The sequence below is a fragment of the Oncorhynchus clarkii genome, chromosome 30 (assembly GCF_045791955.1).
Source record: "Oncorhynchus clarkii lewisi isolate Uvic-CL-2024 chromosome 30, UVic_Ocla_1.0, whole genome shotgun sequence".
Taxonomy (NCBI): domain Eukaryota; kingdom Metazoa; phylum Chordata; class Actinopteri; order Salmoniformes; family Salmonidae; genus Oncorhynchus; species Oncorhynchus clarkii.
The window spans coordinates 15,090,396-15,117,291 of NC_092176.1; the positions used below are offsets into that span (position 1 = coordinate 15,090,396).

Below are 26,896 nucleotides of genomic sequence, written 5' to 3' on the forward strand. Positions count from 1 at the left end.
ATTTCTTTCTCCTGCAGTCATGATCATTACCATGCTAAGGCTTCTGTTTTGGAAAGATTTCAATTACCTGGATGACTGGGGTTGTTGAGACCTCGGTCCATGATTGAGCCATCCTCCCGTCTGTCTATTTGGCCCGCTGTCACTTCCTCACTATATTTTACATTGCATACAAATTGCATTGCATTACATTGCAACCATGACAAACCCTAACCAGGGAAAAATACACTGTACAGTAGCTGTTGTGTGGCTGAGGGCAGATCATTTATTCATGTGAAGTAATGTACTCACAATTATTTTTTTAGATCCACATTATCAGTTAAATTGAACATAATAGAGTTATGTTTGGAACAGCGGACACACTGGTTTGCCCAGGTGTCTATATTAAAAACAACTGGCTGTCATACTTTATTACTGTACTAGTACACCCATGAAATTCAAATACAGACAGAATAAAGCTGTGGGGAGCCCTTAAATAAACTTCCCCTCCACTTTTTCCACACTACCCCACTGGGGATATCTTCAATGAAAATTAGTTGACAGAATTGTGACATATGTCTGGAAAAAACAGTTTTCCCCTGGTCTTATTCTATTTGAATACATCCTTTTTAATACGTCTAGGGCCCACCTTCTACCACATTACAATTCCTTTATCCTTGGAGGGACTATGGTAATTCTTTCCTTATGCACCACCTGCAGTTTGCCTGCTTTTGGGCATTAAGGATATGCAAAATGATCCCCTTTGGGATTGATCTTTTGAAATTTTTTAAAGCTAATGTTATTTTTAAAGAAAAAAAAAATCTGCCCCTCCAACACAGCCCTCGAGAGAAGGCAAAATAAAATATTTTAACTTTGTTTGTTTTGCGTGTGGTTGGGAAGCGGACATTATTATTATAATTAAATCTCAACTCATTCTATCTACCTCCACATAGACAAGTAAGGGATTGAAAATTAGGGATGTGACAAATGTAAAATGTTTATTTTGAAACTTTAAGAAAAAAATTGTATAAGGACATGTGAATTCACACTTCAGATTTGGTCCTGCGTATGACCACTAGGGGGCAATGCAGTTCAATCTACTGCAGTCATAGCTACCAGACAGCGCTGACCTTACTGCTGTCCCCACCCACTCAGCAATGATGGTAGTTAATGCCGTTTTTAGGTTCTCTGTGTGCCTGTTCTCAGTTGTCAGTACATGGGACTTCATGTCCCACTTCTCATCAATGTGATGTCGCGTTGCAGTGATGTATGACTGTGTTCTTTGACATCCAACAATCAGTTGTTAAAGCTACGTATGGTGTTTGAGAGCTTGCACTTTATACTTTGAGCGATCATTGTACATTTTCTTCATCCAGGCTGTCATGGTTTTTCGACATGGCATCCTGTAGTCTGCTTCTATATATGCCATCAGGGCAGCAAGCCAACATCCTCTACCATTGACAATGGCTGCATATCAACTGCAATCATTTTTGTAGTCAGCTCTGTGATTTTCTCACTCCGTCCCTTACTGCACTGCTGCCAGCAACGGGTTGGGGATCTCCGTGCCTCCCTTTCAGATGGTTAAGCATTGCACCTGTACTGCCACTGTAGCTCAATTCCACCTCGCAAAGTTTGCATTTCACCACCTTCTCTTTTAACCTCAAAGTATTAGCAGACTGGACTTTGCTGCTGTCACTTCCCTGTCTCACCTTCCGCCATTTTCCCAACTGTTAATGAAGATGACGTGCGGAGCACTTTATATCCATGGCAAATCATTTAAAAAGAGGATATCTTCTAACGTTATGGAATTGTTGCGTTAGGTATTTGTAGAATTTTTTTCATTTCTTTTTTTTCTTGATGATAATCTGGACCTGTTAGTGGTAGTTTTGTTATAACTGTACTGTGATGTACACTACCATTCAAAAGTTTGGGGTCACTTAGAAATGTCCTTGTTTTTGAAAGAAAAGCAAAGAAAATGTGTCCCTATTTAAAATAATAGCAGATTGATCAGAAATACAGTGTAGACAATGTAAATGACTATTGTAGCTGGAAATGGCTGATTTTTTTTAATGGAATATCTACATAGGCGTACAGACACCTATTATCAGCAACCATCACTCCTGTGTTCCAATGGCACGTTGTGTTAGCTAATCCAAGTTGATCGTTTTAAAAGGCTAATTGATCATTAGAAAACCATTTTGTAATTATGTTAGCACAGCTGAAAACAGAAGCAATAAAACTGTGCGCCTTTTAGACTAGTTCAGTATCTGGAGCATCAGCATTTGTGGGTTCGATTGCAGGCTCAAAATGGCCAGAAACAAATAACTTTCTCCTGAAACTCGTCAGTCTATTCTTGTTCTGAGAAATGAAGGCTATTCCATGCGAGAAATTGCCAAGAAACTGAAGATCTCGTACAACGCTGTGTACTACTCCCTTCACAGAACAGCGCAAACTGGCTCTAACCAGAATAGAAAGTGGAGTGAGCATCCCCGGTGCACAACTGAGCAAGAGGACAAGTACATTCGAGGTTCTAGTTTGACAGACGCCTCACAAGTCCTCAACTGGCAGCTTAATTAAATGGTACCCGCAAAACACCAGTCTCAACGTCAACAGTGAAGAGGCGACTCCAGGATGCAAAAAAAAAGCCATATCTTAGACTGGCCAATGAGAAGAAAAGATTAAGATGGGCTAAAGAACACAGACACTGGACAGAGGAACTCTGCTTCGAAGGCCAGCATCCCGGAGTCACCTCTTCACTGTTGACGTTGAGACTGGTGTTTTGCGGATACTATTTAATGAAACAAGAACATTTCTAAGTAACCACAAACTTTTGAACGGTATTGTACATTTTGTAAAAAACATACATTGGTTAGGGATTTTTTTCTAAACCATCCCAATTGTGTTTAAACGTTCACACCCCTATTGAAAATAGTCCTGCAAATTCCTCTTCACGACATGTCCCATTGTACTGCTGTGCAGGGCTTTTTTAATTTGCTGTCAAAAGGTTACCTGACGATATTACTAAATGTTTTCAGGTGGAAACAAATGGAAAGATCAGGTGTGTTGTGGCAGAGCGTTTGACACAGTGTAATAAAGTTTCCACGGCAGATAATTTTTTTCTATTAGGAAAGTGTTTTGTATCATAACAAGCTACATTAGTCTCAGACCAGGTAGCTGTACGAGGAGTTGTGTGTCACATGGATTTCTTGTAATGTTCCCCTCGGAGGAATGCCTAAAAAGGCATCCGTACTTAAGAGGCTCCTTTATCTCTCCTGACAGCTGCAGCTATAGGGCCTTATTTGAAAAATCACAAGTTTGAGGCACCATGAAATTATCAATGTCAGCTAGCAGGCAGCTCTTATGGCAAAAGAAAAATGATTTTATATATTTTTTTTTCTCTCGTTCTCCTTCCCCCTCAACCCCATCCTCTCTCATGACACATAAAATATTGAGAGACCTTTTCCAGAAACAATTGCAGCTGAATAGGTACTTGAGATGGTCCCCTGCTGCTGTAAGGTAGCCTGCGGGTGTAGGAGGAGAGAACAGCCCTATGTTTCACTGATATTTAGCAGTCAAACAGTGCAGCGGCAGGCCAAGTCTCTCATGTATATAAATTGATCACATTGTTGTTATGGATGAAAGGCCTGTTATTCTGATGCAAATCTAATCTCCTGTAAGTGGAGTTCTACAGTGATGCATGAGAGGTGTTTCCATAGTGATCGCCCCTGGCTACTTTATCTGGGTGGGACCCATGGGTAATAAGTCATCCTCACTGTAACACACACTGTCTGCTGCTGACCACTGCACTACGTACTAGGCTTGGACGGTATACCGTATATACCGGGGTATTTGGAAAAAGCCACGGGATGTTTTTTCAATACCGTTGAAGCTTTTTGTTTGACGTTTTTAAATCAATTTGTATGTTTGTAGATACAAATAGTTACCTGCAGTTAACTTGTGCAAATCATTAGGAAATAAAGAACAATTGCTTTCTTCATTTCACCTGGTAGTCCCTCGTCACGCGGTCTTTGTTTAAAAGCACACAACGAACCCGTTAGCCTTGTGAGTCACTCACTGTTGTGTAGCATACGCCAGGTGATCTAATTACAGTATGGAACTGTTTGCCAGCTAGATATCTTAGTTAACTGTCCAAAATGTGCTAAATGCTCTGCAGTTGTGCATTTGGTTTGTTAATTTAGTAGCCAATTAGCTATCTAGCAGTGGTTAGCTTCTTCCAAAATCAAGCATTTGCTTGGTAACAGCAGCGTATCTTCTCCTGGTTCAAGAGCCTTGCTGGCTAATATGTGTTTTGTGCGTACAGCAAACTGGGAGTAGCATTTTTTAGTTACTTGTATAGTTTAGGTCAAACTGTATAAAATGTTTGCAATGCGCTCCTTAGCATTTAGTTAGCATTCTCATGGGATTTTACATGTACTTGTTAGCATTGCTAACCTTCGGATTTCAGATTATCATTGGGTTTGAAAACAGCACCCTTTGTTCAGTGCCGTTATTATCGAATACCCCGGTATAGCACAAGGTCGGTATGACAATCTGGATAACTCCCAAGCCTACTACATATCCACACACCACACAGCCAATGGACTGTCCTCTGCCAAAGGCATCTAAAAACACTTTGAACTGTTCCTCACCCCAGGCCGGTTGTGCCATGGTTGGAACATGGACATTGTTTGCCCAGAGTCTAGAAATGTGTTTGGATCGGTGTTAGCATCTGTCAATGTTTACTCTGTATGACAGGATGTACTGCATGATTGTGTTTGTTTACTTGTTAGTATTTCTTGTTTATTCCTTGTTTATTCTATGGATCTCTGAGTTCCGTGTCTGTCTCCTCTCCAAGGTCTGGAATTTGCCTACTCAGCCGCCCCCAGGTCCATGCAGAGTGCCATCATGGGACTGTTCTTCTTCTTCTCTGGGATTGGTTCCTTCGTGGGCTCCGGCCTACTGGCCATCGTCTCCCTCAAGGGGATTGGCTGGATGTCCTCCCACAAGGACTTTGGTAAGAGCGAGAAAACACTCATCCAATACAAGTTCTTAAAGTAGGTTCTTCTTTTGAGACAATGTTCATTACTCATATAATAGGAGTTGGACAGGCTCTTCAGGGAGAAAAAATGTGAGTGAGAATGACGGTGCATTGTATTGCCTCAGCCTGCATAATGATCTGTATACGGACTCTAGGGAGGCCTGCCATCACAATCAGCCTTAAACATGGCCTCTGAAAACTACCTTCAACTCCCTGGCCATTGATCTGTATGAACACAGTTTTCCAGGGATGAGGAATAGTATAATGTTCTGGCTCCACTCATGCACACTGTCTAGAGTTTTTATAGATGTTACCGTAAAATTGGTGTGACAAAAACATCAGCAGTGTGTCATAGCTTACTGTTGTCCTCGAAAAGAAGAACACAGTATTGACATTTCGATTCCCTCTGCAGTATTTACTTTCACATCAACAGAAATGTATTTCCTGGGGGGACGCGTCACAAGAATTGTCATGTCGTCCTGATTTAAAATCCACTTAAGAAGTTTGCAAATTGGTTGCACCAAAGAAGGAAAAAATTATCCTGGTGCAATTGTCTTATTTTAAGTGTTTCCTGTAATAAATAGAGATGTCAGACTAACGACAAAAGGTTTGTGTAAATCTGTCGTAGTGCTAGAATAAATAGTGTGGCGGTGGCAGCAGATGGATGTGTTCCTTGGTGAAAGGAGCCCCCCGGCCCAGATGCACTTTCCAGGGAGCATGCGGAAAATACGCCGCACTGTAAATTGTTTAACCACAAACACCTAATAGCTCATTAATACAGTGTGCCGACAGGTTGGGAGGTATTTTTGATGACATTAGCACTTGGAGATGCTTGGCACGGCTTCATAAATCCATCCTGCGACTTGCCTAGCCTCGCCCGAGGAGCCGTTTGTTTAGTAAGCATAATTTGATTGTTAAACGAGAGCCTCGTTTGCCTGCAAGCTTTCTTTCTCTCACTCTATCTCGTGCTGCTTTTTGCAAAAGTAATTTTAAAGAAAAACCGCACAGAGTAGGGGTGGGCGAACAAACAGAATAAAACATCCAGGTGGCCAAAGCTTTGGCCTCAAAGCCTGTCAGTTTGTTGTGCAGTTGCTTGTTGTCTTTCCTTCACATACTTTGCTGGGCTTTACCTGTCTCTACATTGCTTCTTTACCTGTCCCCCCCACCCCCCTTGGCTCAGCGCTCTGCAGGAGCGATGGAAGCGGATCCTCCTCATTTCCATGGCTGAGGGCTGTGTGGTGCGGAGGCAGAGCGAAGCGTGGAGTAAACAGGAGGTTTGGTGAGCAGAGTGGTGCAGACCTGGGGATAGACACCCAGTATTAATGACAAGCTGGGGGCCTGATTACACAGCCCTCTCCTCTTAAGTAAAGCTGCCCCTGGAGTGCGCACCATATAGCTGCCACAGCCAGCCAGCTAGCTAGCTACCTTGGCAGCTGGAGGCTACTACTCACCTCTCTGTCTCACTACACCACCTTCTCTCTTCACGTCTTGTCCTCACAAACTAGCAGCAGGCATGCGCAGGTAGAGAAGCAATGTAGCATGCAACGATACAGTCCGTCTGTCCAAATGTAAAAGCATATGCCTTTGGTAACTGTAGTACAGTCGCAACCAAAATTATTGGCACCCTTGATAAAGATGAGAAAATAAAATAGTACAATAAGTAATACCAATACTATTGTATGCTCAAAACAATGATGAACTTTACCCAGTACCTGGACTTTTTTTTGCCAAAAACCTGGTTGCCTCTACCAGGAAGCTGTAACTTGGCTGTGGATCTTCCAGCAAGACAATGACCCCAAACACATATCAAAATCCATAAAGAAATGGTTAATTGACCAAGAAATCAACACTTTGCAATGGCCATCTGTCTCCGGACTTGAAACTCATTGAAAACCTGTGGTTTGATTTGAAGAGGGTAGTCCTTAAACGCAAACGAAGGATATCAACGATCTGGGAAGATTCTGTGTCGAGGAATGGTCTAACATCCCTCCCAATGTGTTCTCCAATCTCATAAAATGTTTTAGAAAATGGGTCTGTGACATTTTCCTCGCAAGGGGTGCTGGAGTATTAAACTGGTGCCAATAATTTTGACCCCCAATTTGTATTTTTTTTATTTTTTTAAGTATTACTTGTTAAACAACATTTTTTTCTGGGCAATTGCATCAGTATAAAATATATATATATTTTTTTTTGCATATAATATAGCTCAGTATTTGTATTATCTTACTGTATACAGTATTTTTTTTGTTAATCTTTGTCAAGGGTGTCAGTTATTCTGGTCGTGACTGTATATTTTCGACTTGGTGACTCTTAACTCTCCTGCTGTGTTCCAGTCAAATTGGACTGAGTTTTCTCTCTGATAAATGTAGTTCCTTTAATCAGATTGTCATAAGGTTCCATGACTTTGTCCACACAGGGCATTTGAACACACAAAATACATTTTGATGATTTTCATTACATTTTGGGGGTTTTATTTAACTTTTGTACACCTGTGGTGTTCCCTGTCAAAAATGACCAGTCATTACAAATGAATGGGTGAGACTATAATTTAGTGTAATAAAATTGAGTTCAGGCACATGCCCATTCATCAGATGGGCACACCTCTCCCAGACACCCACATGCATGTGTGTTTGAGCACACATACGCCTCACTCCCCTTCTTGGCTTCCATGGCAATCCCCACGGGAACCATACCCCTATAGAATCTTTCCCTCACGGGAACCACACCTTTTGGCATTCTCACAAAAAATCGCAACATTGTTTCAATAATGTATACAACTTTTCTTGCAGCTCTGGTATATAAAGCTTTTTGAGGCCTTGCACATCATTAATTATGTGGCAGCACAATGACCAAATAATATACTGTATGTGAGGCTCTTGATCATATCTTTGATCATGACACTGGTGAGGAGGAGAGAGTCCTTGTTAAACTTTGACACAAAGTAGTCTGTGATGAATAGCACAATGTTTCATCTGAGTATTTGTTAAAGTCTAAATAATCCATACATTATGCTTTTACTCAAAAATAAGTTGTATGAGCTCAGGTCAATAAGGCCTATAAGTAGCAAATAGAAGTTCAAAACTTGTAATGTCCACAATAACTTAAGTTGATAAAAAAAGATCTAACACAACATTAGGTGACCCACATGTATTATTATGGATTTATAATCCGCTATAATGGGGCGGTCATTTTGGACCGGGAACACAGAATTATTTAACATGAAACGAACACAACAGGAGGGTTAAAATCCCAATGGGCTTTTTCCACAGTCAGGCTGACATCACATCTGACTGGTCATTCATCACAATCCTTTTATTTGGTCCTAGAAAAGGCAGCCATCTCAACTCCGCTTTGACAGAGACTGCATTGTGCTGAGTTAACCCCACAGTTAGTCAATGAAAGGTCAACCTTCTTTCCTTCTGCCTCATGAGTTGGCTTGTATACATAAAGATGTTTTGTTCTGCTGAAACCTGTGCTCCTTTGAATTGTTGCCCAATGTATTCATCCACCATTGACTTTAAGGAACACAATGCTTGAGCTCTGAGTAGGTAGCTGCAGTCACAGACCAGGAAATTGCCTTTTTATTTTAATTGTACCAGGTTCAAGTCCTGACTGGTCCAGGATCAGATGTTGGGATATTTTAGACATTCACAGTTTGGGTTGAGACCCACATATCCTGCTCAACACTCATTTGATGATGAAAATGAAATGAAAATTGAGGGCAACGGTGCCAAAGCAGGAAAAATGGTCACATGAGCTCTTCTTGAGATTGGTGCTCAAGTCTTCCTGCTTAATATAATACATGTACTATATAAGGGAAGGTATTTCTTTAAGTGAAAGAATAATCAATGTGAGATATATATTTTAAATACTGTAAACGGCAGCTTTTCGGCTGACAATGATATTTCCAGCCTATCTAGCTAACAGCAGATGCTTGTTCTTTCCTTTTAATTGTGTCAGAGTTCAGGGTTGTGATTTCTCCATTGATAAGTTAATAATGGTATTGATAGATACAGTTATCAATGTATTTACAATTACCTGTACTCATTATTGATCAACTGCTTCCATTTTGTCTCTAGTCCATCCAGAAGTGTTACAGTACAAGAAAGAGAAGTCAGACAAAGTATGTTAATGTCCACAGCTGGGGCTGAAGATCATTGGAGGTCTGTGTGTTTCAGAATTGTTGTTGTAATTATTGCAGCAGCTCTCTGCCTAAATGAATGCATCATGGTGACTAATATTATTCAGTTTGAGGCAAACAGACATAGAAGTTCCCTTCAGTGTCCCACCTCTGGATAGCGCTGCATTCCTCCGTATCGATCGCGTTCCCTAAATACCTGTCAAATATGTATGGGGTTCGTTAATCGTTTGTACAACAAGTCCTTGTTTAGTTTTTGCTGCTGTAATTACCAGCCAAGTGGGCCCTGGGGAGGCATGAGTGGGAAGGAGGTAGGCAGAGACATAATGAAATTAAGAAATTACAAAAATGTCAACCCTGCACATTTTTTCAAACCTACCCCATAAACTGAGATGTAAAGACTTGTTTTGATTTGATTTCATCAGTCGTCCCCTGATAATTCTCAGGATCCAGTTATATTACTTATTCTCTGGTGATGTTTATTGAATCTATAAAACACTACACAATTAAGGTCAATGAACGGTGGCTCTTTCCCCTCAACATGCATTTATTCAGCATGCAGTTCTGTCATGCCCTCTCTCCTCTCCCATTCTCCTTAAGGCCAACTCCCCTGTGTTAATTAAGGCTGTGCTTGCAGACTGAGTGTCGGTTAAAGCGAATTATCGATTTGAAACGCAAGCAGCAGACTCTGCCGGCATTAACCCCCCCCCCCCCCCCCCCCCGTGAACATTATCCTGCCGGTCTTCTCCTTTTCCAATTATCCATAAAGAGCACAGACCGAGGCAGTGAGACACATCTCTGGGTTTGGATATGATATGGATTCCGATGTGCTAGTGACAGGATATACAGTACTGCACCACTCATAAAGGTGAAAACAATCGTATGATGAACTGCAAAGGACACTATTTAGACGGCCTGCAGAGTGAGTCCTCCGTTACGTTTTGGAGGTTCTTTATGGTTAAAATATCCCAACTTGCATATCTTCTGCCTCCCCTGGTGAAGTGCTGCTAGCAGCGATCCGTTGAGTTGTAGGCGTGATTTATTTTCAGTTTAGGCTTTGATTGAGTATAGTTTATAGGTTTTGTGTTTTGGAAATGAATGAGAGATCAGGGGTCTTGGCACTGCGTTTAAATCATGTCTCCTTTTTACTGCTCTGGTCAGATGGTAGACTATACAGAGTCTTCCCTACCAGGGAGGAACAACTTTTTATAGATTGGTTTGCGTATTTGGCCGTATTGTCACCAATAAGTTCATTGTTAGTGAAAATTATGCACACACAAATATATGCAATCCAACGGTATATGTATTAGTGTTGTATTTTGGTCATGCCTCGTGACTCAGATTGTCAAAATGATTTCAGCCAATTCCAAAGCATGTCCAGTCAAAAGTTCAAGCACTTGGTTAATTGGGGTCATGTTGATGACCGCACCAGTATCATGTGTGAGTTTGACCTCTTCCCCCTGTCGTGTACATGGTGGCTGTGTGAGTCCTTGTGTTCCCCCCCAGCTCTGGATGGACCGGTATAATTGGACGGTCTCTGAACCCCAGGGTCCGGAGGGCCGTCAGACCACTCTCCCTGTTCACTCTCTCCCAGCCCGCCCGCGCCGCCCACCCTCACCATGGGAAATGACAAGACTTCTGTGGGATTACCCCCTTCTCCAATTAAAATCAAGCCTGGTCCTCCTCTAGGTCGTTATTCACTGTGACAGTCCAACGTGGAGAACTTAATAGGTGCATTCTTTTGACAGCACACTGTCCTGGAGCTTTGGACTTCCTCATTTGAAGATACAGAATGTAAGCTAGCTAGCTGAGCTCTGTCCGTTCTCCCATGTATCCTTCCGGGCTAAGAAACCGTGCCATGCTGTGTGCCTATTGTATAAACTCAAACCCTTTTTTAATAAACATGAGAGAAACCCTATGCTGGGTACTCTAATTGGGAATTCAAAAGAATAGCTGTGATTTGCGTCAGATGGGCTGCTGGTTAAACATTACGGCCAGTAAACCACTGCTTAACATGGCCAGGGGTGGAAGGCTTCTCTAACGCCAACACAATTGTCAGACAAAGCACTGTTTTAGCTTGCAAAATCATTGATTTAGTGCAGCTGTCGGCTTTTCCCTTGATGCGAAACTGTAGCGGGGGGGGGGCCAGATTTTGTTTAGAATTGCCCTCCAGTGTTTGTTTGAACAGGGACAACCACTCCAATCAGCAGTGCCAGCAATAGACGGCAATAGCTTGGTGCAAGCATAAACCTCGGAAAGAGGCTTGTTCGTAACAATGCACTGCGGAGACTGGTGATGTTAGCTGAGAAAGGAGGGTGACAATTTTATATCTCATGAAGACAGAAAGGGTAATCATGGACAGTTTGAATAGATTTTTTTCACAGTACAGTATTATAGATTATAAAGTGGTGATATGACTTAAGGTTACGGAGTTGTTCTAATGCGGGTCTTTGTTAAGGAGATGATGCTTGTACTGTACACAGTCAAATAGCTTTTCTATGACATACGATGCCTGTATCTCCAATCCATATCAAGCGTGAGACACACAAACTCATTATTTCAATCCCACTAAGCCAGAATGAAGGCAAACAATTAAGTGCGCATCATTGCGTTTTTACGCCTTGTTATTGAATCCGTTCCCCCAAGGAAACAAACAATCCTTTCATAGTATTGAGACTCCTTGCCTGTCCTCACAGCTGAGGGTCCAGAATGTTCTGTTATTTTCTCATGCTTCAATCCCAAATAATCAATAATGCCATTCATATGATCATTGAAGTGTGGGGTCAAACTGCGTTAAGCATCTCATAGTAATAAGACAAGAAGTGGCTTCCAGTTGCACTGACAGAGCTGTCTTTTTTTCTCAAGCATAAGCTTGTCTTCAGACAGATTTCATTTATCTTAAAAGAACGAGCTAAACATGGAGACAAAGCAACTGTCGTTGCCATGTGACACTGCCATGTTATGCGAATGAACAGTTGTATGTATCCCTTTAATGTGGAATGCTGCTTTGTGATGTTGTTGTCATGCTCCCATCCCCCTCTACCTATTTTTCTCTTTCTGCAGGATGCATCAACCACTGCTGTTTGTCTTCTTCTTTTTTTACCCTTCCTTTCTAAAAATGTCTATATGCCTCTTTATTTTGACCTATCTCTTCCTCCCTACAGCTTCTTGTGGTGTCTCTTTCTGAGGTGTTGCACTTGAATTATGTCATAACAATGGCACTGTTCCTACCACCTCCCTCTCTCCATCCCTCTTTCCAGGTAACATCAATGACTCCCAACTCAACTACTACTTCTTCCTGCTAGCGGGGATCCAGTGTGTCACCCTGCTAGTCTTCCTCATCGTGTCGGTCAAATACGACAAACAGAAGAGTAGTAGAGCAGGAAGCCAAAGGCTGGGCATCACTCCCTCTTGACCCCAGGACTGACCCATGTCCATCTGACTTCACCCTACCTGCCTTAGTGCATAGTGGTTCGTGCCAAAACACCTCTGTGATTTGATATGGGATAGAGTTTTTATTTTATTTTTCCTCAATGAGTTTGTAAGACTATTACATTTTAAGGCAAAAAAAATACGTTTGGACACACCTACTCATTCAAGGGTTTTTCTTTATTTTTTACTATTTTCAACATTGTAGAATAACAGTGAGGACATCCAAACTATAAAGAAATAACACATATGAAATAATTTCATTGAGTAACCAAACAAGTGTTTAAAGATTTTTTTTTAGATTCTTCAAAGTAGCCACCCTTCGCCTTGATGACAGCTTTGCATACACTTGGCATTCTCTCAACCAGCTTCACCTGGAATGCTTTTCCAACAGTCTTGAAGGAGTTCCCACATTTGCTGAGCACCTGTTGGCTGATTTTCCTTCACTCTGCGGTCCAACTCATCCCAAACCATCTCAATTGGGTTGAGGTCGGGTGATTGTGGAGACCAGGTCATCTGATGCAGCACTCAATCACTCTCCTTCTTGGTCAAATAGCATTTACACAGCCTGGAGGTGTGTTGGTTAATTGTCCTGTTGTAGAACAAATGATAGTCTCACTAAGTGCAAACCAGATGGGATGGCGTATCGCTGCAGAATGCAGTGGTAGCCATGCTGGTTAAGTGAGCCTTGAATTCTAAATAAATCACAGACAGTGTCACCAGCAAAGCACCCCCAGACCATCACACCACCTCCTCCATGCTTCATGGTGGGAACCACACATGCGGAGAGCATCCGTTCACCTACTCTGCGTCACACAAAGACACTGGTTGGAATCAAGAATCTCAAATTTGGACTCCTCAGACCAAAGGACCGATTTCCACTGGTATAATGCCCATTGCCCACAAGGCACACCTGTTAATTGAAATGCATTCCAGGTGACTACCTCTTGAAGCTGGTTGAGAGAATGCCAGAGTGCGCAAACCAGTCATCAAGGCAATGTTTGGCTACTTTGAAGAATCTGTTATAACATTTATTTGGTTTGTTTAACACTTTTTTGGGGGGTTACTGCATGATTATATGTGTTATTTCTTTATAGTTTGAATGTCTTCACTATAATTGTACAATGTAAAACAGGAAGAAAAACCCTTGAATGAGTGGACACACCTAAACTTTTGACTGGTACTGTACATTTACTGTACACTCACACATCCTCACATGAGATCAAGTTCATCTTAATGTTTATTTATTGTACAGTAACCTTTATTTAAGTGATCATTACTGTGTCTGAACCTGTTCTATCTGCAGAGGTCAGGTTGCCCTTGAATACGAATGGTGTAATTTATAGTCACTTAAAACAATTATTTCATGTAAGCTGCTCAAATAACTCACTCCTGTTGTCAGATAAGTATGGCATTATACAACTGAGTGGCCTTTTCACTCTGATCATAGATCAATGAACAATTTAAAACAAACTCCCCCAGACACACCACTTTCAAAAACCTTAGAGGCTTCATCGACTTGTTATTGACTGATCCGGTTTGTACTTGTTTGTTTGCTCTTAAAGCCTTTCTTCTTGTAGAGGAATTGTGCCATGTTCAGACTGTATTGAACATTACTCAAAATTGTGATTAGGGCCTTGGTGTTTGACAATTGCGATATAGCTTTTTTTTTTTTACCTTGTGGTTATGATTGACATGTATGGGTTAAATAGAACGGGCTTTTACTAACCATGGTACTATGTTCAAAATTATGAGACTGAATACAATGTCATGCTGCTCATATATACATACTTTGTTTTCAGATTTAGAGTTGCTTAAATATTTAAGGTATTTATTGAATTACATTTGTCTGCTAAATCCATAAATAAGGCTTAGACTTACTTTTCACTATGCAATGATTTTAAATCACTATTTTAATCTGATTACAGAAAAAAAGCAATTACATATTAAATGGATATAGTCCCAGCTATTTCAACTTGTATACCATTTTGGTGTATTTACCATCATTTACTCCTAGACTAACCACCCCTAGCCTGCAAAAGCACAACATGGTGTTCCTGAAACGGGATGTTCTGGGTCGTTCCACCAATTTGGTGCCTTTTGGTGTCGTTCCCAGAACACATTTATTACATTACCTGGAAACCTAATAAGAACCTTAGGGGAATGTTCTGTGGTGGTCGTTACAGATGTTGTGCCCAAGAGTTTAAGGAATGTTTGGAGGACATTTCATTTCAAACGTTTTCTGAAAAACATTATTTGAATGTTTTTGGGATGTTATCCTAATGTTCGATAAACCGCTTAAACTTAATGGGAATGTTCGCTAATGTCCTGGGAATGTTCCAGGTTTTCTGAGTGTTTTGTTAAACAGCAAGATCCACAATGTATTTTTGTTTGACCCAACAAGTGATTTGTTGGGGGGGGGGGGGGGGGGATATGCATTTTTTGCTTTATCTAGACAGTGCAAGAAGTGAAAGCTGAAAGTAAGGTATTTTATAAACCAAAATCTACTCCGGGCTCAAGGGATGTGGAATAATTGATTATTAAAGACTACCAATACAATTGTTCAGAAGAGTTGGCATACTACTTTTGAGATTCTATGACATGGCTGTTTACAGATTTATCAGGTATGTGGCTTGAGTTTACCTTTAGCTATCACATTGGAACCACTTACTAACTCAATGACAGTGGCTGAAAACAACCATTTTGGTCATTATTATAGTGTTTGTTGGTTGAATGGTGTTTTTTTGTGGTTGTTTGCCAATAAAAATCTATTACAATCCTTTAAATTGGTAATTTTCTACATTTAAAAATCTAAATTAAACACTTTTTATCCTTTAGGACTTGACATGCAATGATTGACATCCATTCTTACACTTGCACGACTTTTAAACCTGGGCAAAAGCCAAACTTTAAGCATTTTAGTCATATTGATGCCATAAGTTACCGTAGTTATAAAACATATGTTTGCTTATATCTGCCATAATTCAGGTTATGTTATGTAGCTATTACGACAAGCCACTTCTAGTCCAGTCTGGACCTATTATTCCTCGTAGAAAAGGGAGACCCCTTGGCAGCTTGTCATATAATAGTTTACATAACACAGTGGCATGAGACCTTATTGTGACTCATGAGTCAAGTTTAGCATTTCCAGTGGAAAGGAGGCATATTTTTTCATAGTTTCGTCAGACTGGGATTGAAATCGCCACATCACAAATCATGCGGTAATGCTGAGGCCTTACAGCCGAGGCAACAGCGTCGGGCCGTTTCCTATATAGTACAGTTGATAGAGGCTGGTGGTTGGATTCAAACCACACAAGTGTGACGGAACAGGCGGCTCGGAGTTTGAACTTAACACAAAGCCTCCAAGTTATACTGTACAGTAGCTGTGTGGCCGCTTGTTTCTCATATTTAGATGCATTTTTGGCAGATATGAGTGGTTATTGAGGAAGTCTTGAAGGGTAATAACATTGAAAAATACAGAATAATTGAATATTGCTTTTACGGTTCAGAGTTTAGGTCAGATTTATTAACCAGGCTTTGCAAAGCAGCTGGAGAAATGTTTGCTATTTATGACAAATGTTTCTTATGTGTATTTCTATTAATTATCTAGACTAATAGATGTACAGCAGGGTGTGAAGTAAGTCATTTGGATAGTAGTTTAAAAGCAGGTCATTGAACAAGATTAATCAAGCTAAACATCAGTATTGACTATCATAAACTTATCAAACAGCCTCACTAATGATAATTGAGTCAAACCGTTATAATACAGGCTTATTTAAATAATTACATCTCATTTCCTCACAATATTCATTAAAACTATATATTTGATGAAACATTGAATTTGGCCTTACTACTATTAGCCAATAGAAACACACTGAATAACAGATTCATACATGGAAAAACAGATTAGTAAAAAACAATCTAATGGAAGTTTGTTTTAAAGTGTCTGTCCTATCTGAGAGATATAAGGAAGATCAGGAAACTATGTACATTTTTTGACACATATTTCACCCCTTTTTTTTAAAGAACTAAACTACTTCCATATATACTTTAAATAAAAACATTTAACCATTACTGGGCTATCTTCAGACGAATGTGTGACCCTTGTGGGGGTCCTAGAGCAAAACGGAGAACACCAACAGAGTCTTTCCATAGAGATGAGGCCAAACCGTTCAGAAGCTACAGATGTTTTTGTGAGAAGACCAATTTTTCGGGATGTCTCATGGTCTGACAAACACAGATTGTAGTTTGGCCACTTCCACCACAGATGTGGAAGGCTGCCATTGGCGGATGCGGTTGATTGAGACCCAGCCCATGCAACAAAAAAACATTACTCTGGATTAAACAGACGGGGATTTTTGTATTATGCTAATTAAATCTAGGGGGTTGTTTAAGGTAAGCTATTGGATCCATTAAAACATGTTAATTGTTTTTGCCTTAAAAGGTACCCAGATCATTCATAAAAGAGTAATCAGTAGTGTTTTTACATATGCATATGGAAACTATTCAGACCCCTTCCCTTCTTCCACATTAAGGTGCAGCCTTATTCTAAAATGTGTGTATTGTTTAAAGGCCCACATCAATCTACACACAATACCCCATAATGACAAAGTGGAAACAGTTTTTCTGAGATTTTTGCAAATTTATTTAAACAAAAAAACGGATAACTTATTTACATACGTATTTTACATAAGTACAGACCCTTTGCTATGAGACTCAAATTTGAACTCAGTTGCATCCTGTTTCCATTGATCATCCTTGATGTTTCTACAACTTGATTGAAGTCCACCAATTGATTGGACATGATTTTGAAAGGCACACACCTCTCTATATAAGGTCCTACAGTTGACTGCATGTAAGAGCAAAAACCAAGCCATCAGGTCGAAGGAATTTGCTGGTCTGATGAAACCAATATTGAACTCTTTGGCCTGAATGCCAGGTATCACGTCTGGAGGGAACCTCGCACCATCCCTACATTGACAGTTGACAGTGCATGTAAGAGCAAAAACCAAGCCATCAGGTCGAAGGAATTCGCTGGTCTGATGAAACCAATATTGAATTCTTTGGCCTGAATGCCAGATATCACGTCTGGAAGGAACCACGCACCATCCCTACATTGAAGCATGGTGGGGGCAGCATCATGCTGTGGGGATGTTTTTCAGCGGCAGGGACTGGGAGACTAGTCAGGATCGAAGGAAAGATGAATGGAGCAAAGTACAGAGAGATCCTTGATGAAAACCTGCTCCTGTAGACCACACTGTAGACTGCCAAAATTCAGCATTTTGACATGTTCCTCCGTCAACCATGGGTGTGTTCATAAAGTCCATCTGGAGTGCTCAGTATGCTCTGGGTATTCGTAAATTCAGAGCGTTTAGAGCGTTGGCTAGCTACTTCCAGACAGAAATGAGAGAACACCTCACTCTGATAACTTTACTCGCCCTAGCAGAGCTGGTTAGGCTGTTTTCATGTTATCCAGAGCGTTGGTGACAGTAACTGTGCTGCTGGCAACAATTTAATTACTCTTCTTTGCCGACGTTTACTGACACTGGCCATATTCAACAGGTGTTGAGCTTTCGTAAATTCATCAGTTATTCTGCATTCCGGCACACTCAGATGAGAGTGCTCTGAAAACGTAGAGAGCCAGAGTGAATTTCCAAACGCACCCCACGTGTCAGTTCCAGGAAGATTTTAACCCACTAATTCCAAAATGTCTCCCAAGTTGTTGTAGTTATTTTGTTGCTTTGACAAACACATTTCTGAAGATTATTTATTTAATGTGATTAGTGATTCATTCATGTCTGTCCCTCAATTTAAGGTCAATCTTGTTACATGAACTGAACTCTCGTTTTAATATGGTGAACCTATTCCTTTAAAACAAACATTGGACATCTAATAGTCAAATCATAGAGTTAAAGGAGGTGAGCTGGTTCTACTCTTGTTGGCCATTTCCTGGTGTTTTGTGGTGGAAAACTGAGCGGGTCAATAGACAGGCTAGAAAGGTTTTAACAATACATTTGTTTTGGTGGAAGCTTGGATTCAATTGCCCCTCCCTGTTGCACACAACAAGCTTCCATTACCCCTGTCACAAGGAGATTTATGGCTAATTTAAGAAGAAATCGGCAACCCTGTTATGGTCAACGCTGGTACTTTATTTTGAACTTTAAGGCACTTACTATAGTAATTGTTTTATTTAAGCTTTTGAGATGGGAAGACATGTTTTTTATGAAGTTGAAAGTGTGCTCATTATGACGATGTTAAAATTAGGTGATAAAGTTTTATTTTTTACCAAGCTACACTTTTCAAAAGGCGCCGAATTGGTGAAACGACCCAGGTGTATACAGGTAACTGGCAAATAAAGGAAACACCCAACATGAAGTGTCTAAATAGGGTGTTGGGCCACCACGAGCCAGAACAGCTTCAATGCACCTTGGCATAGATTCTATAAGAGTGGAACTCGATCGGAGAAATGCGACTCCATTCTTCCAGGAGAAATTGTTAATGGTGGTGGGAAACGCTTTCTTAGACGCTGTTCCCAAATCTCCCATAAGTGTTCAGTTGGGTTGAGATCTGGTGACAGAGACAGCCATGGCATGTGGTTTACATCATTTTCATGCTGATCAAACCATTCAGTGACCACTCGTGCCCTGTGGATGGGGGCATTGTCATCCTATGGAGGCATAGCCATGGTAGCCAAAATAATGGCCTGCCCAGCATTTTATACATGACCCTAAGCATGATGGGATGTTAATTGCTTAATTAACTCAGGAACCACACCTGTGTGGAAGCACCTGCTTTCAATATACTTTGTATCCCTCATTTACTCAAGTGTTTTCATTAATTTTGCAGTTACCTGTATCTCTCTGGCCCTGTGACCTTCACTTGTTTTCAAACAGGCATAAAAATGCCTCACCCTGTCTTGGAGTGGTGTCTGATACGCTGCTCTGCCACATTTTCCCACAAGCCTCACTGTATATCTATATGACATGGTTGGGTGCACCCCTCATGTTGCAGCTGGAGGCTTTTTGCCAGCCAGTCTTTCATTGCCTTTGGGTGTTTGAGTCATTACTGCTATTTTCTGCAATGGATCCAGGGGGTGGGGAAGAGAGGGGAATGTTGTTTGTTTGTTTCCCGCTGAGGTGCACAGGTCAGGCGGGAGACTTTGTTTACAAGGCGTAGCTACTTGGCTCGGGCACCAGAGTTGTGTTTATGAACAATGTAGTCTGCAGTTCCCTGCGGCTCCATCTGTAAAAAAATATAAAAAATGTTAGAGCGGAATGTCAAGCTGACCTCGACAGCTACTCCTCTAACTCAAATGATATGCAGTGTGTGTGTGTTAACTGTGTTTGGAGTGAGTTTGTTAGTATAAGGCGGTGCATGTTTTTTTTTTACAAAGCATATGAAAATATTTTCCAGATTAGATATAAAACAATAAACTACATAAATCAATCAGTGAATTGAGAGAGAGAAAATACAGGCCCTGCGTCACTACCACAGGGAGAACAGAACAGCTAATCATTTACTGTGAGTGTACTGCTGGTCTCACATGATCAACTCAATTAAGTCTACCCAAGTGGAGTCCTTGGGAATTTTATTTCCGTTTTGCCTGGAATACAAAGCAAATAAAAACAAGCCTCACATCCCTCATTCCAAAGACTAGAAAACCCTGAGTACACTCAATATATCTTCAATGTCATGTAGGTATTCCTGTTTCTAAACACAAGGCCGAAGCCACCACTGGGCAGTGTGCACAGAAAAGAAAGTCACAGTGGTGTGTTAATTACAGAGGGCCCTCTATCAATCATGCCCCTTGTGGCTGACAATTAAATTCCTACTAGGCCTGGCTGGCTTTCTGCGCCCTTCACAGTCCGCAGGCTGTGCACAGCGTTCACAGTCCCAGCGCACTGCATTGCACACAACCCCCACATCAATCCCCCTCCGCTCCACAGCACAGGCATAAATCACATGGGCGAAGAAAAAAGGAAGAATCATTCATCAGGACAGTGGAGAAACAGAGACAAAGAGGGAGATGAGAGAGAAACAGATAGAGGGAGGAAGGGAGAGAAATAGAGATGGTAAGGTAAGGCCTTTTATTTAATCTGGTGTTTTCATTCAACATAAAGCGTAAGATCAATAGGAGAACCGCAGGAGCTGCAGGGAATCAAGTAGGCAAGCTACTTGAACTAAATGAATAAAGGAATGAGGAGAGTCCCTATCAGGAACAACACAGGAGGCTGCTGAAGGAAGGACAGCTCATAATAATGGGCCGGAACGGAGCGAATGGAATGACATCAAACACATGGAAACCATGTGTCTGGTATATTTGATACCGTTCCAGTTATTCTGCTACAGCCATTATCACAAGCCGGTCCTCCCCAATTAAGGTGCCACCAACCTCCTGTGGTGCACAGGAGCTTTCAGGAAAGCACTATTCAATGGGCCTTGTAGACACTGACACAACTAGCAGCGCTTTTAATGAAGCAGTATAAAGGATATTTCTGTAATTTGCTGGCTCATCTGTCTGTTTTAGAGGAGTGTTTGCTCATTGTCTGACTAGCGTCTACTCCCCAGCAAAGGATATTGCAACATGATCTCACAAACTAGCATTGATTATTGACCTCAAGTTGATATTATGACTGTTCTGGTTAGCTAGCGGACTCATATATGAAGTAACTCCCAACATAAATGTTTTTTCTGAACCTCTTTCTTCCCACCACTTTCGTAGGCTTTTTATTCATTTATTAGGGTTCATGATGGGATTTTTCCATTTCAGAAGAGCGAGTGGAAATCCCATTCCACTTTGTCCTAGCCGAGCATTTCTGCAGGCTCCAAGACAAGGGTTAATTTAATTTGAGTTGTCGTCCAATCATTAATCAAAGTAATCACCATCAGTGTTAATTGGATTCATTCTGACATTCTTGATTTCTTGTTTCTATTTTTTGTGTGCTTGTTTGACATTTTACTGCACTGTTAGGAGCTAGTAACACAAGCATTTCACTGCACCTGCTATAACATCTGCTAAACTGTTTACACGACCAGTAAACTTTGATTTGAGAAACAATAATAGTTGCTGGCAGAATAATTGGTGACAGCCTTATCCTTTATCCAAATCTAGCGGTTGTGCTACCAAGTTTAATGAATTGGTCAAATATACTGTTGAGTTCACTCTAATTGAAGTGTGTTTGGCTAAATTCTGAAAATAGAAGAACAGCAGATGACTTCCAGTGGCTTCATTTGTCTTCACCATGGAAATGTAAAATTTGTGATATGATTCCATTATAACTCCTACACCATATTAGAGTACGACCAGGTTTGTGCTGTGTGGCTTATATGAAGACATAACCTGGAAAAGCACTCATCTCCATTCAGTCATTGAAGATAGTGGGTAGCAAAAAGGAATTCATGTTGGCATGTGTAATGTATTCCCATGTGGTTGGTGGATTGAAGTGGACACGTACCTCTACACTGTTGTATGTTCTTTAAATGACAGTTATGAAAATACAATATACAGAGCAACAATACAATGCCTTGTAGGAGGACTGTTCAGTATATACATAGCCGTTTCTCTGTGCCTTCTGGTAAAGATGAACCTAAAATGTGTGCCTTTATTTCAAACCACATGCAGGACGTTCTGTAGGCTCTGGTCTATCCTTTGGGCCCAGACATTTATCAAAAAACAAAAAAACGACAGGATGTGGAATAGGAAATCAATATTCAAAATGCTACAAAACTTCCAAAACCTTTCAATGAGTACTTTATATACATCTTGAATATTTGTTGATTTACATTCTTAAATCTACATGTCATCATCTGCGTAACATTTTGTTTTTTTGTCAGTAATGCAGAGCTAGTCTGGGAACATGGCTTGAGTCTACCTACAAAAGAACCATCACGAAATAATGATTAAACGGTAGGAAGATATTCAGAGATAAACAAATTATAAAAAAATGATATGTTTCTTTTCAAGTTAACGATTTGCCATTAGTCCTGTGTGGTATCATTACAATTTTTGTCCTCTTGAATTATTTTCCCTTTGGCAGTCCCATGTGATTCACAAAAATGTTGCTTCCAGATTTCAACCTCTTCTAGGTTCAGCATTAGGTGCTGTCCAGGCCCAGCTCACTGTGAAAGGCATAAGGGTGAGTTATAAGTGCACTGAGCACACAGATTATGCCACCTCTTGTAAAGCACTGTCATTTAACCTCTCCATGTAGTTCCGAAGCTCCTTGGAGTCCCCCTGCTCTACATCTTGGCACACCCACTTAATGTCCTGGCTGTGGCTCATGCTCAGTGTGCTGACAGTGGGGCAGCCATTGTCTGGCGGGATGGTGGTGAACGTGGTGAACTTCACACGCTTCCTCTTTGTGGTAGGCGAGTCTCCTTTGCTGTCCTTGGCTGTGCAGCTCGCCCTGTCTGCTGCCCGGTGCACCTGGCCCTGCACGTTCTTCTGGGAAGAGGGACCGTTGAGCAGGTGGCTGCCCTCTTCCAGCCCGGCACTGCAGTCCACCATGGAGGTGAGCTCGTCCTGCTGTGGGGACAGGCTCATGTGGCTCTCCAGCAGCTCTGCCTCGTTCCCCAGCCACACCCAGTCGTGGGCGTGGTTCATGCTCTCCTGGCCCTCGATGGACAGCTCCTTGTGGCGGTACTTGAGGGTGTAGGAGATGCAGTTGATGAGGAAGACCAGGATGGCCAGGCAGAAGACCCCCAGCAGGGCGTACATGCCAATCTCCAGGTCAGTGAGGCCCCGGGCTGTCTGGATCAGATCATCCTCCATGTTGTGGCTGCGAGGGAGGTCCACCTGGGCAGGGAAGTCTGGCATGTTCTGGACCTGGTTCCCGTCGTCTGACAGCTTGTCTCCATTGGGCCTCCTGATGATGGTACTCTTAGTTGTGGTGGTGACCTTCCTCATGACACCGTCCTCCATGTCAGAGATGGAGCTGCCGTAGTAGTGGGCTTCTAATCCAGTCCTGTCCTGGGAGGGGGACTGCTGCCTGCGGTCACTGGCCCTGTTCTCCAGCTCCTCGCCCTCTGGCCCGTAGTCACTGTTTCTGGAGGTGCCACTATCGCTCTGGCCAAACTTCACCTTGACGTTGCAGTTCCCTGCAGCCAAAACGCTGCGCCGCTTGAACTTCTGGCAGAGCTCACAGACGGTCATCTCCACCCTGACCAGCAGGCCCTGGCCCTCAGCCTCAGTCACGATCACAGGCCACTTCCAGGAGGGGTCCTGCTGCACCGTCACCACCTCCTCATCCAGAGACGTGGCCGTCAGGACAAAGTAGTCTGAGTTGTACAGGTCCAGAGGAGCCATGGAGCCATCACTGAAGTGTAGCCACGCGCTAATCAGGGCCTCCTGGACAAACACACACACACAAACAAGAGCAAAGAAAATAACAAATAAAGAAAAACAATCTCATGTAACACTGACAGTGACCTCAAGCAGGGTCACATTACCACATTTCGTAGAGCAGCAACCTCACCATTAGTAAAGAATAATGAAGGGTTGAAAAATACCTATTTATTTATTAGATCTAAGAATGTAGAAATAAGACAGAGCCTATTTCAGAAATGTTCCTGTGCTGTTATTTCATTAGGCAAGCTTATCGTATACATCACTGTACATAGTAATTGGTAACTGCCAAAATGAAAGAAATCAAACTATTTCCATGAGGGAAACATTTCTATCACAGGAACAAGAAAACAAACAAGACTTCAAATGTACAAGGTTCAAAGGATCAGAATGTAAAATTACAACAACAGTACTTTTATACTCTTTTTTGCATTTTTAGAAATGTAGGGCTACAGCACTGTGGGTCATAAAAGCCATGTACAAAAGTATGTGGACACCCCTTAAAATTAGTGGATTCAGATATTTTAGCCACACCTGTAGCTGACAGGTGGACCGCTGTCAGCACAATAACTGTTTCTTGGGAGCTTCATGAAATGGGTTTACATGGCCGAGCAGCCGCACACAAGCCTAAGATCACCATGCGCAATGCCAAGCATCGGCTTGAGTGGTGTAAAGCTGCCTTCATTTGAATCTGGAGCAGTGGAAACGCGTTCTCTGGAGTGAAGAATCACGCTTCACCATTTGGCAGTCTGGGTTTGGCAGATGCCAGGAGAACGCTACCTGCCCCAATGCATAGTGCACACAGTAAAGTTTGGTGAAGGAGAAATAATGGTCTGGGGCTGCTTTTCATGGTTAGGTCTAGGCCACTTAGTTCCAGTGAAGGGAAATTTTAACGCTACAGCATACAATGACATTCTAGACAATTCTGTGCTTCCAACTTTCTGGCAACAGTTTGGGCAAGGCCCTTTCCTGTACAAAGCGAGGTCCATACAGAAATGGTTTGTCGAGATCAGTGTGGAAGAACTTGACTGGCCTGCATAGAGCCCTGACCTTAACTCCATCGAACACCTTTGGTATGAATTGGAACCCCAACTGCGAGCAAGGCCTTAAACCTTCCCAGAAGAGTGGAGGCTGTTATAGCAGCAAAGGGGGGACCAACTCCATATTAATGCCCATGATTTTGGAATGAGATGTTCGGCGAGCAGGTGTCCACATACTTTTGGTCATGTAGTGGGAATCATAAGGTAGAGGATAGCTCACTAAAGTGCCACTGTTTTGTTAACTCAGCTGCTGTGCTCAGCAGTGGGGCTGCTGAGGGGAAGACAGCTCATGATAATGGATAGAATGGAGCGAATGGAATGGCATCAAACACATGAAAACCATGTGTTTGATGTTTATTTGATACCATTCCACTGATTCCGCCCCAGCTATTACCACAAGCCGTCCTCCACCAATTAAGATACCATCCACCTCCTCCTGTGGTGCTCAGACAGCTGAAGGGATTAAAAGATAGGGAAAATACAGTATCAGACAGTCACATTAAAGACAGCAAATGGGGATTTGCCACAGACAAGCATCTGAAGTCCCTTTCTTGCTGTGATGTTGCTTTTTAATATGGACACAGGACAAATCACCAGGAGCAGGGAAGGAGATCCATCAGTGGGCTGCAATTGCTCTCTAATTACAGATCCTCTAGGGGAATTCCTGCACGCTTATCCCCACACTGACATTATCCCTACAGAGATAGGACTGATAAAACTAGCCTGTCCTCCATTCTATCCTTCACTAGAAAGAGAAAGGGATCAAAGCGTTCATGAGAGAAGGAGAGCAAGGGAGAAACGAAGGCGAAAGACGATAGGACAGCTAGAGTTTGGCCTGTAAATTGTGTTTTTTAACAGAAACTTGCAGTGTTGTTTTTACACGCTCTGAGATTAAGCTTCCCTTTCTATTAGATGCCCAAGGAAACACATTCTGTCACACTCTGCTTTTCAAGAGTTGGTGTTAAGAGGGTTAGGAATGCAGTGGAACAAACAAACAAGCGCAGGCATTCACGCATTCACACACTCAACACACACACACACACACACACACATGTTCACAGTACTTACTGAATGTTCACATTAAAGGACTGCAATTGTGTGAAAAGGGATCCAAACAGACAAGGCTTACATTAAATAAACTACTATAAACTGTTTCTTAAATCCTCATTTTAATCAAAGGGGCTGCTAACTGATCGTTTTCAAAGATCTGCAGTATGTTGAACAGACCTGTTTTGGGCTCTGCAGCACTTCCTGTGTGGTTGCCGTGGCGAGGATTGCCCTGTTGCTCCCTGGGCTGAGCTGCAGGTTCAGAGCCAGGCCGGTGACCAGCTGCACCCCCAGCTCTGTGATGGTTACTTTGTTATTCACTACTGTCACCGTCTTCTCTGCCAGGATGGAGTCAGACAGGGGGGACAGGACCTGGGCCAACACAAGGGAGATGGAGGAGAGAGAGAGAGAGAAGCCCTTGGGATTAATCCAGATTAAGGACGGGACATGAAAAGCATTACTCTTTGAAATAAACAATTATTACATTATTCTAGGATGCTCTGTAAATCCTGCAGTGATTCTCAGCTCTGACCTTGATGCCTTCCAACATTATGCTGGCTTCCATTTAATTTGATGAGTACATAGATTGAGTTATTTGATGGTAAATGGAGTGACCTGAACAAGCCCTTCCACTATTCATTGTCAGGTGTTTATCCAGGAAACATTAATCAAATGATGATGTGGAGAGAAAACCACCAGCAATACACACTGGAGTAGGCAAGGACCGATCAAGGACACATTTCTGCTGTTAATGGACCTTTCCTAGTAATCCAATTAGTGCAAACCTAATTTCATTAATCTCATTTTGAAAATCAAAGAGATCTTTCCATGCGTGCCCAATCATTGAGACCCCTCTATAGCTGTATTGCAGGATAGAACAGCGG

At 41.8% G+C, this 26,896-nt stretch overlaps 2 protein-coding genes across 2 annotated transcripts in view; one reads left to right on the top strand and one right to left on the bottom strand.

The window, feature by feature from the left end:
* The window catches only part of LOC139389252 (solute carrier family 15 member 4), a 41,613-nt gene extending 26,246 nt beyond the window's left edge, over window positions 1-15,367 (top strand). Inside the window, exons 8-9 of the mRNA XM_071135784.1 lie at window positions 4,832-4,990; window positions 12,413-15,367. Coding sequence (XP_070991885.1) covers window positions 4,832-4,990; window positions 12,413-12,567 — 314 coding nt within the window. The 3' untranslated portion in view covers window positions 12,568-15,367. The remainder of the gene's footprint in view (window positions 1-4,831; window positions 4,991-12,412) is intronic.
* Window positions 15,368-22,046: 6,679 nt separating this feature from the next.
* LOC139389260 (transmembrane protein 132C) overlaps window positions 22,047-26,896 on the bottom strand; it is a 215,902-nt gene continuing 211,052 nt past the window's right edge. The window contains exons 8-9 of the mRNA XM_071135811.1: window positions 26,193-26,384; window positions 22,047-23,928 (exon numbers count right to left, since the gene is read on the bottom strand). Coding sequence (XP_070991912.1) covers window positions 22,747-23,928; window positions 26,193-26,384 — 1,374 coding nt within the window. The 3' untranslated portion in view covers window positions 22,047-22,746. The remainder of the gene's footprint in view (window positions 23,929-26,192; window positions 26,385-26,896) is intronic.